General features: G+C 39.2%; 1 protein-coding gene across 2 annotated transcripts; it reads right to left on the bottom strand.

Annotated features, from left to right (window-relative positions):
* Nucleotides 1–420: 420 nt before the first annotated feature.
* Nucleotides 421–3,266, bottom strand: LOC104599560 (U-box domain-containing protein 26-like). 2 transcript variants are annotated; one of them, XM_088896475.1, is made up of 2 exons: nucleotides 2,849–3,265; nucleotides 421–2,655 (listed from the first exon to the last, which is right to left on the bottom strand). In XM_088896475.1, exon 2 carries the CDS (start codon nucleotides 2,585–2,587, stop codon nucleotides 1,532–1,534), a length of 1,056 nt encoding a protein of 351 aa, XP_088752601.1. In that variant the 5' UTR covers nucleotides 2,588–2,655; nucleotides 2,849–3,265; the 3' UTR covers nucleotides 421–1,531. The 2 variants fall into 2 exon arrangements, with proteins under 2 accessions (XP_088752601.1, XP_010260460.1); XM_010262158.3 differs by having other exon boundaries at nucleotides 656–882; nucleotides 1,341–3,266.
* Between the last annotated feature and the right edge of the window lie 10,554 nt (nucleotides 3,267–13,820).

Raw genomic sequence — 13,820 nt, 5'->3', positions numbered from 1 at the left:
TCCTTATCTGTAGTTGTGCTCATCCATATAACGTGTAATTAACGTGGCTAGAAGGATAAGATGGGATGCCATAGTAATAGCATAACTTGGCCGAGCTATGCCGACGTGGCCGAGCTAGGATGATGTGGCAGGACAATAGTTGGGTGGCCACGTGTCTCACAGGGCCAGCTCAGCCATGACCCGAACAACATCAAAGGCATCTCGATGCCAAGCATCTCTGTTGTGCAATGGGATTGGCTCTTTATCTACTCAAACTTTTCTTCCTACTAGCAGTACTGAGCTCTTCAACGGATAAAAGTGAACAAATTATCCATGACAAGCCAAATAAGCTGTTTCCTCATTTACATCTGTTTACAAATTTCTCTGGGTGAGAGGACCTTTATCATCCCTGTTTTTAAAGTATAGGCACCCCAGTTCTTTCAATGATTATAGGCCCATCTCTTGCAGTGTTTCCTATAACAAGTGTATGAAGATCTCTATCTGATTCAAGATGTCACCTCAAATCAACCGCCCCAGCAACTGGTGTGTTAATAAAGAGGAAGGAGCCTAGACGACAACACATACTTTTGTCACATGTGCTGTTGAAAACTCATAAGAAGACCAAGTCCCACAAAGGTATGCAGCTAAAATTGACTTGTACAAGGCGTGCAATATAATGATTTTGACTTATCTGCAACAATACACATTAACTCCCTTTTAACAAGACTCCCAAAGCTGAGAGAGAAAATAAAAGCATAAAAAAAATGGCCCATCTCAGATTTCTCCCACTGCCCAGTTGAGATTTTGAGCTCCTCTTGGGGTCTGAGTACGAAGTTGTCTGGTTTTCTCCACTTCTCTGGAGTAGCCCCTTAAAAACTATTCTTTCTATATTTTGAGCTTCATCTGAAATTAAAATGTAAGCAAATTCAGTAGGGTCTATTTGGTTCACAGTAGGAATTGGAATCGGAATCAGAATCCTTCAGAATTAGAATCAGGATCGGAATGGTCTGTTCCAATAGTCTATTTGGTTCAGACAGGAATGGGAATGAGAATTGGAATAAGCAAGAATGGGATTTCATTCCCAAAGGAGGGGCAGGGAATGACCATTCCAGCAGGAATGGGAATGGGATTCCGATTCTGCTCAACCAAACAATTGGAATCAGAATAGCTCATTCCGATTCTGATTCCAGACCCCTATTCCCACGAACCAAACGGGGCCTAAATTGTGTTGAATTGTGTGCCATGTTTCAGACAATTCACCATCAAAAACTTATTCGAAAGCTGCTATCCAAGGTAAAAAACAGGCATCTTCGGAGAAATGTGTTTTCTTAGAAAGGATTGAAAGAATGTTACAGACTTACAGGGATTACAATAGCCAAGCAAGAGGCAGACCCCTGCTTGGTTATGCTGTAAAGAAGAAGAACACAACATATGCAGAGAAAGACACTTCATTCATGGTTTCTTGGTATGAAGGGGGATTCTTACTCTCTATCCCCTTATTGGAAACAATATATATGTGCAGAAATTTTCAGAGACCAACTCAGGCATCAAGTCAACTAGGCCATACTGCACTTGCACTTGGGCTCTCAGCCCACATGGATCTAAGCAACTTGAGCAACACCCTGGCCTTGTTCTTGGACCTGCAACTACATTGGCTCTGAAGTAGTAGTAGCAGTTGTGTCAAGACACCAGCGCTTATTGCTTCTTCCCGCACCTTCAGTGAGTCATAGCAAATGATCAGCAGAGAGCCTACTGCATTTTCACTGCCTTCATGATCAGATACTCTGAAGACCATCTTAACCAGAGCGTGAACTGTACTTGGATTATTAACTGCAGCCTTTTTGCCACTCTCCAGTCCTAACAGAAGTTCAAGCGTGGCCAACGCCATAGATGATTGGCTTATGTTGGTACCAGAGATGTATGCTATAAGGCCGTCCACCCCACCTTCTGTAACAACATTCTCTTGATTCAATTCTAAATAACATAGTGCTGATATGGCTTTGACTGCAGCATTAGAGGCTTCAGAGTTCTGATGTAGGAGAGTGATCAGTCCTCGCAAGATCTTTGGGTTTTGTCCAAACACCACACAAAGATCTCTGGTTTCTGAAGACGATGCAATTAACCCCACCAGATGACACAAACTGGTCTTGATCTTGGCAGTGCCATGGTCTAGTAACACCAGAAAGGAGGCTAAATTGGAGTCTTCTTTAAGCATATTCAAAGAACACAATTTGCTGAAAGGGAACATGTTCAGGATACAAGTCAGAGCTCCTTCTGCGAGCTCTGAATCCTCTTGGTCGAGGTTTGCTTGTTGAGTAAACTTAACAAAAAACAGACGCAGTATGAGTGGGAAGAAATTTAGCTGAATCAAACCAGACCTCCAAGCCAAATCTTTGGATAGAACTTCGAGTTTCCCCACTGCTCCAATCTTAGTTGCCAAGGTTACTTCTTGGGATTCAAGTTTGTGCTTCAGAGTAGTCAAGGAAAGATCAGGATCAATGGTTTTTAAGTAATCGGGGTCGAAGGAGTGGTCCATGCAAAGCCATTGGTCTATCAAGTGTCTTAGCGTGTGGTTTGGAACTAAGGATGGATCATGGAGCCTCTGCATTGTAACAGGACAAGTGAGATTCCCAGCTGCAAGCCATTTCTCAATGCTAGATCGATCATAGGTTTGGCCTGTACACAGAGTGACTGGATCAGTGAACAAGTCTAGACTAATTGGGCATCTGAATAAGTGAGGAATGGCCATCTGATCATCCTTCATGGATGACAGCATAAGATTTAAAAGAATGAAGGAGAAAGAAATAGCTGCGGTTGCTTAGATTCAGAATATAAGAAATGGGCAATGGAGAACTGCCAAAGACAATACTTATATTTAACACGCGAGAGACTTGCTGAGCTCAAACTGCAAGAAGTGGATCTTCAATGCAAGACCTGTATCGGCAGAAAGAATGAATAACAGAAGGCAAAATTAATGAGCCGAGTCTTCAACTTCAGAATCCAGAGCTGTTTACTGAGCCAGAGATGTCAAAAGATGGAGAAAGTGAAATGGGTCAGTCAATCGAAAATGAGTAAACTTTAGTACTAGGAGCACCAAAAGAAAATGCAGGTATCAATACTGAATAGGGAACTGATGGAAAGTTTCGGATTAATAGAAAAGAAAGATGAAAGCCCGGATTTCTTAGTAAGGAACCAAGGATAGATGAGAGAGAGAGAGAATGAACAAGCAGGACATTTGTAGGAATGATATTAAGATTATGCCAATATAAACATTAAACACAGTAGCGATAGCTCAATCATGCTGACATGGTTCTTATCCTGGAAGAAAGCAAGAGATTAACAAAGTAATAGAATAGTTACAAAATAGGAATCAGACCAGTAGTCTCTTTTTCTCTCTCTTTCTCTCTCAATACATCTGGCTAGTCAGGCTAGTCAAACTGACCAATCTACAACTTTTGGAAAAAGCAAAATAAAAATGCTTTTGAAAACTTTGAATCGATACAACATACAACACCCTTACCACAAAAACCAAAGAAAAGGAAGTAGGCAATGTACATTGGAATAGTAAGAAGAAAAATAATAAATTAGAGAGAATGAAGAATTGTGTAACTGTTTGTGGAGAGAGATAGAAATCGTACATCGGTAGTCCGTAGTCACAGGGCATGTAAGAATGAAATTAATGCGGAAATCCAGACTGGTATGGTACGGTACCTCTGGCCAATTTAAAGTTTTAAACCCCACTTGGTGTATAACGAACCACCGTATTAAATAATTTCAGGGTTGGACTCTTTGTTGATCCCACGGTCAGTTGCGATAACAGTTATTGAATTGCCTTGTGGATGGAGTAATACTCAAGCCAAGGCATCTTAGGTTGTGTTTGTATGAGTTTCACGTTTTTTTTTGGTTAAAATAGAATTAGCTTCAGGGTTGGGGTGTGCGTGTTTCAAGGGTTTTATGCTTTCAAAGCTGAATTCAGCTGAAATTTTGACTGAACTGATTTATAGGCCACTAGCAGGGAGTTGATTAATTTTATTGATTGATAATGAACAAAAGAAATTAAAAAAGTTGAATATTAAAAATATCAGAAATTCAAATTAATAAAATGAGAAATTACTGTTATTAATTTTAAAATCATAAAATTCTAAATTTTTTATTATTACTTTTCTGTTGTTAAAAGAAATTTCTATTAATAAGTTGATGTTAATTTGAAGCCAGTCAAAGATTGGTATTTAATTATCACAGAATTAACAGAAAAGTTATTGCGCCAATTAATAGAAAAGTATTAAGGCCATGTTTGGGAGTGTTTAAAAATAAGTGCTTATTTGAAACAACTGCTTATTTGGGCCGGGACCACATCATTAAACACTTATTGGTGTTTGGGAAATAAGTCCAAAATAAGTGTTTATTTTATAAATAAGGTTTTTTTTTTAAGCCCAAATTTCCATCTTTTTTTAAGTGCTTATACAATAAGCATTTATTCTATTTTTTTCTTCCAAAATTATCCTTAATTGAATTTTAAAATACCACTTATAAAATTATCCCTAGTTGAATTTTATTAAAGTACTTTCATCAAGGTACTTCACGAAAGTATTTCTGTAAAAGTTCTTTTATAAAAGTACTTTCATAAAAGTATTTTTATAAAAGTAATTTTATAAAGGTACTTTTATAAAAGTGTTTTTATTAAATTGCTTTCGTAAAAGTACTTTCATAAAAATGCTTTTATAAAAATATTTTTATAAAAATATTTTTATAAAAGTGCTTTAATAAAGGCACTTTAATAAAAGTACTTTCGTAAAAGTACTTTTATGAAAGTGTTTTCATAAAAGTATTTTTTATAAAAATAATTTAATAAAATCACTTTCATAAGAGTATATTTTAAAAATTCAAAAAAAAATGAAGGACAAAATAGTCACAAATACAGATTTCAATACTTATTGGAGAAAAAGACTACCAAATGCCCAATATAAACACTACCATGGCCTAAGAGGAAAAACTTCAGATTTACCATGTTAATTGTTACTGTGCGGGACCCACCGGGACCCACCTCATAAAGCCAAAGGTCCTTCCTCCGAAACATGCCAACGTCCATAGAAAGCTTAAAATAATTATCATACAATCAAAGAGTATGGCTTTCGGCTAAAGTTTGTTTAAGTGGTTTCTCCAACCTTATTCAGGTTCTTAAATCTTTAAGGTTTTTAAAACTAGATCGGACAGGAACCGTTCTAAGGACCGGTTCCCGGGTCAAATGGATGGTCTGTTATGACTTAAAAAATAAAAAATAAAAAAGGTAAAAAAACTTTTGTCTGATTTGACGATTCAACCATCCAAATTAGCGAATTACTGACTAAATCAATGTTTTTTGGCCAAAAAATGGTTTTAGAGTGAAATAGAATCACTTACTTGACTGGTTCCCGGGTTTTCTGGTTCAACCGTCTGATCCAATCCAGTTTTGAAAATCATGCTTTAAATTGGAAGTCTTTCTCTTGCCAGGGAAGCAGTTTTCCTCTGTAGCCTGTAGGGATATTTTGGAGGCTGTAAAAAATTTTACTATCTATTTTTAGTTTATTAACAGGTCTGGAAACTGTGTGGCCATGAATTGGCTAAGAAAGGTCTATTGTTACTTTGGGATTCAGAATCTTGTTGGCTGAGACTTATTAAATAGACCTTGATTGTTGCTTTGTTATTTGGAGTTTGCTCTGTTTGGCCCTCCAGTGAAATTGTGACACCTGGCACCTCATGCAAGTCAAGTGCAGCCTCTTGACAACAGGGCAGTTCGGGCAGCTCGGCATAGCTCACCACAGGCAGTTCGGTAGAGCTTGCCACAACTCGCCACAGGCAGCTCGGCAGAGATTGCCATAGCTCGCCACAGGCAGCTCGGCATAGCTCACCACAGGCAGCCCAACAGAGCTCGCCACAGGCAGCTCGACAGAGCTCGCCACAAGCAGCTTGACATAGCTCAGGGAGCTCGGCATAGCTCCCCCGCCCCCCCAGGCAGCTCGCCACATGCAGGGTAGCTCGGTACAGAAGAGCAGTTCGGCATATCGCAGGAAGATCTCCTGCCTGACAACCATACCTGACAGATCCGGAGACCTGCACCCACATCTCTCGCCAGGCGGCGCCGTGCCTGCCAGCCCTGAGAGCTGTCCCTCGCCTGGCAGAGCCGTACTCTGCAAGAGCTGCCTACACTCGCCACTTCAGCTCTGGCAATAACGGCTGCGACAGAGAGACAGAGGCGGTTATGCCTGACTTGATAGAGGTTGTTATGCCTGACTTGACAGAGGTTGTTACGCCTGATTCGACAGGACATCACTATATAAGGACTCCGACCCCCAAAGACAAGGGGGATGGAAGAAATGGAGGTAATCCTTGCTCTCTAGCTCTCTCATTTCTCCAATATCATCTTCAAGCTCTCTACAATCAGAGTGCTAACTTAAGCATCGGAGAGTCCCTGCCGGGTAAAGACCCCCGAGACCTCTGATTCAGTTCTCGCAGGTTCCTTAACTCCCACCGCCTACAAAGAGGAGGAAAAGATGGAGTTCTCGTAGGTCCCTCAGCTTTCGCCACCTACAAAGAGGAGGAAAAGATGGAGTTCTCGCAGGTTCCTCAGCTCCCGCCGCCTACAAAGGAGAGAAGATCACCTCATGCAGAGGGCAGTCGGGTTGCGCTACACCAGGGATCTCCACCATTCTCTCTTAAGAGTAGGTCAAATGACGAGACACTTAGCCAAAAAATAAAAAAAATTGGTACGTGACCAAAAATAGTTACATCAATTGGTGCCGTCTGTGGGAACACGCTACAAAAAGCTAAGTTCTCATCCTACAAAAGCTAAGTCCTCTTCTCTCAGAAAGCTAAGTCCTCACTTTTTAGAAATTGAAGCTCTCGCTTTATAGTTTATAGTTTTTATGAACTCAAAGACTATGTAGGGAGCCAGCAGACTAAGCAGCTCTACCAACTTTCAATTCAGATAAAACCTCATCAGTCCTCTCCGCAAGGTCCCCTCTACAAAGATGAGCTTCGTGGCTTCCGTGGGAGTTGGCGTTCAACAGACTACATAGGAACCCTTGCTGGTTGAGCCTTCCAAGGCTCCCGTGTGAGCCGGTGACCTAAAGTTAGTAGTGCTGCCCCTGAAGGTCGAGCTCCTAGTAGCTTCTTGTAGGAATGGGTGACCGGCATTACGAGGCTGATGCAGCGCAATCATGGATAGCTCGGCACCTCACAAGTAGCTCGGAACCTCACAGGTAGCTCGACACCTGGTCAGCTCGGCACCTCACAGGCAAAGCCTACGGGCCACATTACTGCTTAAGACCCAGTCACCTCTTCGGCACGGACAAAGTAAAAAAAGAGTGGACTACGAGTCGCTCCCAAAGCCTACGGGCCACATTACTGCTTAAGACCCAGTCGCCTCTTCGGCATGGGCAAAGTCAAAGAAGAGTGGACTACGAGTCGCTCCCAAAGCCTATGGAACACATTACTGCTTAAGACCCAGTCGCCTCTTCGTCACGGGCAAAGTCAAAGAAGAGTGGACTACGAGTCGCTCCCAAAGCCTACGGGCCACATTACTGCTAAAGACCCAGTCACCTCTTCGGCATGAGCAAAGTCAAGAAGAGTGGACTACGAGTCGCTACGGGCCATATTATTGCTAAAAACCCAGTCACTTCCTCAACATGGGCAAAATCAGCAAAAGTGAACTATAAGTTGCCCCCAGAGCCTAAGGACTACAGTACTGAACTAGCGGAGACCTCCTCACCTTACGGGCAGCTCGCCACTTACAAGCAGCTTGCCACATACAGGCAGCTCCCAAAGCCTAAGGAATTGGATCAGCACTTACTAGCTCGTTGACTTACGGGCCAAAAGAAGAAATCTACTCCCTTCGCTGAGTTACTATCAACTCAGGAGTGGGGGGCAAATGATGAGGGCGAATTTGGCCCTCCAGTGAAATTGTGACACCTGGCACCTCATGCAAGCCAAGTGCAGCCTCTTGACAACTGGGTAGCTCGGCATAGCTCACCACAGGCAGTTTGGCAGAGCTTGCCACAGCTCACCACAGGCAGCTCGGCAGAGCTCGTCACAAGCAGCTCCGATTAGCTCAGGGAGCTCGGCATAGCTCCCCCCCCCAAGGCAGCTTGCCACTTGCAGGGTAGCTCGGTACAAAAAAGCAGTTCGGCATATCGCAGGAAGATCTCCTGCCTGACAACTGTACCTGATAGATCCGAAGACCTGCGCCCACATCTCTTGCCAGGCGGCGCCGTGCCTGCCAGCCCTGAGAGCTGTCCCTCGCCTGGCAGAGCCATACTCTGCAATAGCTGCCTACATCCGCCACTTCAGCTTTGGCAGTAACGGCTGCGGCAGAGAGACAGAGGCGGTTATGCCTGACTTGACAGAGGCGGTTATGCCTGACTTGACAGAGGTTGTTACACCTGATTCGACAGGACACCACTATATAAGGACTCCGACCCCCAAAGACAAGGGGGATGGAAGAAATGGAGGTAATCCCTGCTTTCTAGCTCTCTCATTTCTCCAATATCATCTTCAAGCTCTCTACAATCAGAGTGCTAACTTAAGCATCAGAGAGTCCCCACCGGGTAAAGAACCCCGGGACCTCTGATTCAGTTCTTGCAGGTTCCTCAGCTCCCGCCGCCTACAAAGAGGAGGAAAAGATGGAGTTCTCAAGGGTCCCTCAGCTTTCGTGCCTACAAAGAGGAGGAAAAGATGGAGTTCTCGCAGGTTCCTCAGCTCCTGCCGCCTATAAAGGAGAGAAGATCACCTCATGCAGAGGGCAGTCGGATTGCGCTACACCAGGGAGCTCCGCCATCCTCTCCTGGGAGCAGGTCAAATGACGAGGTATTTAGCCAAAAAATAAAAAAAAAATTGGTACGTGACCAGAAACGGTTACATCAGTACTCTTTCTATGATTACTGAAAAAACAAAAAATATTTCTCATGCATTTTGGGCATAACATTATTAATATACTAGTTTATATTAGATAATATCAAATGATAAAGATATAAGATACAAGTCAAAACTCATGGTTTCTTTGCATATATACACGTGCATGTGTCTATATTTATATAGGGTTAGATTTGCTAGTAAGGTCATTTAGAGTCTTAGTGTAGAGATCTATACAACCCAAGAATCTTTCATCTGGCAAGATGCTTTTGATGTATTATTGTGGCCCCACCTTAATATCAACACAAAGCTCCATGTGTTGTGATTTACGGTTTTAATATAAAGCTAAAACCATGTCATATTATATATGTTGTGATATTTTGAATCTTGAGATTAGCAGGGATATAATTACTAGTTAAATTGATAAATATTGATGCTATTTGATTAAGGGAAAATCTATGATAGGAAAGACATGGTAACAGAAGAGTTTTGACCAGTCAGAACTTATCCATGAATTTTGATAAATGAGTTTAAATTAGCCCCCCACAACGCCCCATATCACATCTCCATTGTATATTAAGAACTTCTTCTGATGATAATACCAGAAATAATGATGTCATCTTCGGGAGATGTTTCTAATACATGACTGGGATGTACTGTGGAATGTTGTGGGGGTTGATTTGATCTCTTGATAAATAACACCTGATTGGCTACCAAGTTTATTATACTAATTGATTGCTCAAAAAAATTTCAAATATCATATTTTTGATATCATAGTCAAACTCATTGATTAAACATCTTATTGACTGGTCAACATTTACCTTTTTCGTTAGATGTATCTTCATTGAACATCGACCAAAACTTGATGTACTAAGCACAATTGTTATCCAATTGTTTTCTTTAGTCATCTAATTGTTATCCAACATATTATATTTTGTAAAGACAACAATATTAAATACAAAATGAGGTAAAGATAACATAAACCAATATTAAAATTTAAAAGCTACTATTAGCTTGAACCTTTTAGAACTCTATCTTATCTGCCATAGCTAGGAACAATTCAAATTAAATTTGTTTAGCTTATCAAACAAGCAGGCGAGAGAAAAAAAAATCAATCATTTGCCAAAACAAGCAACAAAATTCAAAGATTTGAACTTCTAGAATTATAAACAGCCGGACCCAAATCAATAGTTGAACGGGTGGTACGTCCCTCATCTGAACTTCTTGTGAGCTTTAGAGTCGACATGAGATATCTCAATGGACAAAACTTCTAACTGTTCAATATCATGAAGCCCATATAAATTAAGAAAAGAAAAAGAATAAGCCCTGATTAGGGCTGATTTGTAACAGTTGAAGTGGCTGAACTAGCTGTATGATTTATTACTTTGTTAATAATAAAGCACCTAAGAATATATGGTTATTGACCCAACTTCTCAACTTTAGTTTTAGCAATTAAAGAGCTCACAAACTCACCACTAATAGCTATCCAATTCCATTTTTTTTTTGATATTACATATTACACATCGCAAGGGGATTCAGAGGTAGGGTAGAGACAGCATGATGCATGTAAGGTCCACTGACCTTATTACACAGAGCCTACAGTTGAGTGACCATTCAGCTGCTACTCATTTTTGTAGGTGTTTGATATCAATGTCGTTTCTTAAAAAAATGATGCAATATCAGTGTCATAACTGAAATCCATTTTTTCGGAAAATGCTGATATTTGGTTATCTGTTTTTACTGAAAAATGTTTTTTCTGATTATGCCTTAAAAATCAGGAAAGGTATTATTTGAGAAAATTCATTTTTTGTTGTTTTCTTGTTTTCTTCTACTGTTGTTAGCAACAGTATGCTGACATGGCACTAAAAAAATGCCTATGTGACAACCAAACAATTGCTTCGAGATTTTATACTACTGTACAAAAGTCAGACTAGAGGTCAAATTTCTTAATACATTGGTTTTATCTAATTAAATCTTAGTTCCTGTTTGGGAAGGCTGAAGCACAGTAGCTTTTGGCTTTTCAAGTGGATCCCACACAGACAACCTATAAGATATGTGTGATAAACAATAATGGTTTTTATTAATGATAGACATAAAATATAAATTTAAAATCAATCAAAAAATGGAATTGTTTTCCTGGTTGGTAGAGAGTCAACAATTCAACCATTTTGGTCAAAATGTATCACCTTTGATATTATAATTAAATAATAATAAAAGTTTAAAAAGATAAAAATACACAAAAGTATAAAAAATACAAAAAAATGTAGAAAGCATTTGGCCACATCCCTAGTATAGTTTATTCATCATAATGTGACAAATATGAATAATTTTCATAGACATGGAAATATAAAAAGTTTGTAAAAATTTTTGAAAACATATTATTTACTATCATCACATTCATCATCATAAAAAGTTGTCATGCCCAAACCATGTGCATACTTACTAGTAGACCTGTTCATGGATCAGTCTCGGGCTTAGCTTTTGCTAAAATTTGAATGGGGCCTGACATGAATCCCAAGCCTAACATAGTATAAGTCAAGCCTGAAGCCTAGCCCGTGAACAGGTCTACTTACTAGTCTCTCTCTCTCTCTCTCTCTATATATATATATATATATATATTGCAACCAGATTCAACCGCAGAATGGATAAAATGTGGACTGATGGGCCAAGTGTGAAAATTAGTGAAAGAAAGGGCCTTTTTTACAAGTAGATGAACCACCTGGTTACATGATCTCACAACGAAAGTAACTGAGCAAACGGAGATTTGTGTTAGCAATGCCCTGCAATCGACAATTATCTGATGGATACGCCAAAGGGAATTTGAAGAGGACTCAACAGGGACCTTATAACAATTAACACATCACCTTCGATTGAAACATGATAAAATTGAAGTTCCAAAACCAACTTCAACGCTTCTTGAAGGGCGAGAGCTTCAATCTCAATAACGGAGCATAGAGGAACAAGGCTTTGCTAACTAGGATTTTTGTTGGATTGGATGAAGTAAATCCGCTTCCAATCTAATTACTAAATGGGTGGATGCTTTAACATTTAAATGAGTAATCAATCAGGTATTTAATTTTGGGAGAATGACGATTCAGCCCAGGGCCAGAATCAAAATACAGTTGGAGTGAATGTCAATTTGGAATTGATGTCAATTTACAAGTGAACATTAATGTATAGAGTGGAAATTTTTGATATTATGAATATTTATAGGTCTGCAGTAGAAATCAGAACCTGTCGTACTTCTCAATTAAAATTTCGGAATCCATTGATAACCCTACTTAGAATAACTTATCTTATCTAGAGCGCTTCAAAACAGCTGAACCAACTTAATCTTCCAGCTCAAATCCTAAATAGGCGCTTAAAAGATTGTGGTGAATATACAAATTAAACCAACATGCATTAGGCCCCAATTCAATGAGGTCCAAATTTGCGGTCTAATCCACTTTATGAGTCACTGGTTTAAGTATTGAACGTTAAGGAGACAAGCCCATTTGTTATTATGTTGACCAAACTCCCATCACCACCCAACAAATTTTGACAGTCTGTTTTGATTATGCTCTCTTTGGCAACCCCTAAGTAAGGCCAATTAGGGACTGTGACCAGGTTGCCATCAGATGGCCCATGAAAATCCATGCATAACCCATAAATGGTTGAATTGAATATTTGAATTCCCATCTGGTTGGTCTCTTATCTATACTACATTGTCCATGTCACCCGTATAAACTGTGTCTCTTAAGCTTTGTTTATTTGTATTGCAAATCTATGAATAGGCTATAAATTTTGCATCTCTTTGTTTGTAACTATGATTTTGATTTGCATTCCTACCTAATAAAAAATTTGTTTTTGTTGTCTTATTTGCTTTCATTGGCAGTGCAAAATCCGCATATAAAAAACTGATGAAAATTTTCACCACCTTCCTTCCTCCTGCCTAATTCTCTCTCATATAAGGTGGGGACTACATCATCTTGCTTTCTGTACACTTCCAAACAAACAACTCTCCTATCTCCATTATCTTTAGTATATAGTGGGGATTCCATTTTACTTCTGAAAAACAAATAAAACAGTTAAATATGAAACAAAAATAAACCAGAATTTACACTCAGCTTATCTGTAACCCCATGCATATATGCATCAATGCAAATTTTGTAATCCAAACAAATGAACCTTTTTAAGGCTTAGTTTGGTAAGAGAACAAATACAAATATGTACAATGCAAATATATATAAAATATAAGGTTTTGCACTCCATATATTTGTATTTGTACTTCTACCAAACTGAGCCTTTGGTTGCGTTTCGAAACAATGCAAATAAATGTAAACGCAAATATGTAAAGTGTAAAATGGTTCATATAAAATGTAAATTTAGGTTAATTTTGCACTGACCTTCTTACCAAATAAACTTTTAGCTGTAATAGATGCAATCATGAATTCCAATAAAACATATACTTTTTTTTTATCAAAAACCCACTTAAATGCAAATTTACTTCTTTTTTATTGATATACTTTTATATCTTATTATCAATGTAAATATGCATTGATTGTCATTTGTCAATGCATAAATGTAATATTGCCAAACATATGCAAAAATGAAGTAGAGTACAAATTTACTCTAATTGGAATTTACAATTTATTTACATCATTTCAAAACGCAGCCTTTAGAAAAAATACTTGTCGTATGGCTCTATAATCAACCACTTATATATTCAAATTAAGGCCAAAACCGTGCAATTGGAACCTCTAATACGGAAATACTGCAAATAGTACAGTATTGATGGTCCATAATTTGGGGATAATAATGTGCAAGTGAATATCTGCAATATAGAAAGGGGCCCGTTTGGAAGACGGTTGTGAATGAGAAAGAGAGTGAATAAAGAGGAGGTGGGGATTGCTTTTGACCAAGACCAGCATCAAGACAAGAGAATGATATGTAGTGGGACCCATCTCTCTTATGGC

This window comes from Nelumbo nucifera, chromosome 1 (assembly GCF_055504915.1).
Source record: "Nelumbo nucifera cultivar China Antique chromosome 1, China Antique-T2T, whole genome shotgun sequence".
Taxonomy (NCBI): Eukaryota; Viridiplantae; Streptophyta; class Magnoliopsida; order Proteales; family Nelumbonaceae; genus Nelumbo; species Nelumbo nucifera.
This window is presented reverse-complemented; position numbering and strand designations above follow the sequence as displayed.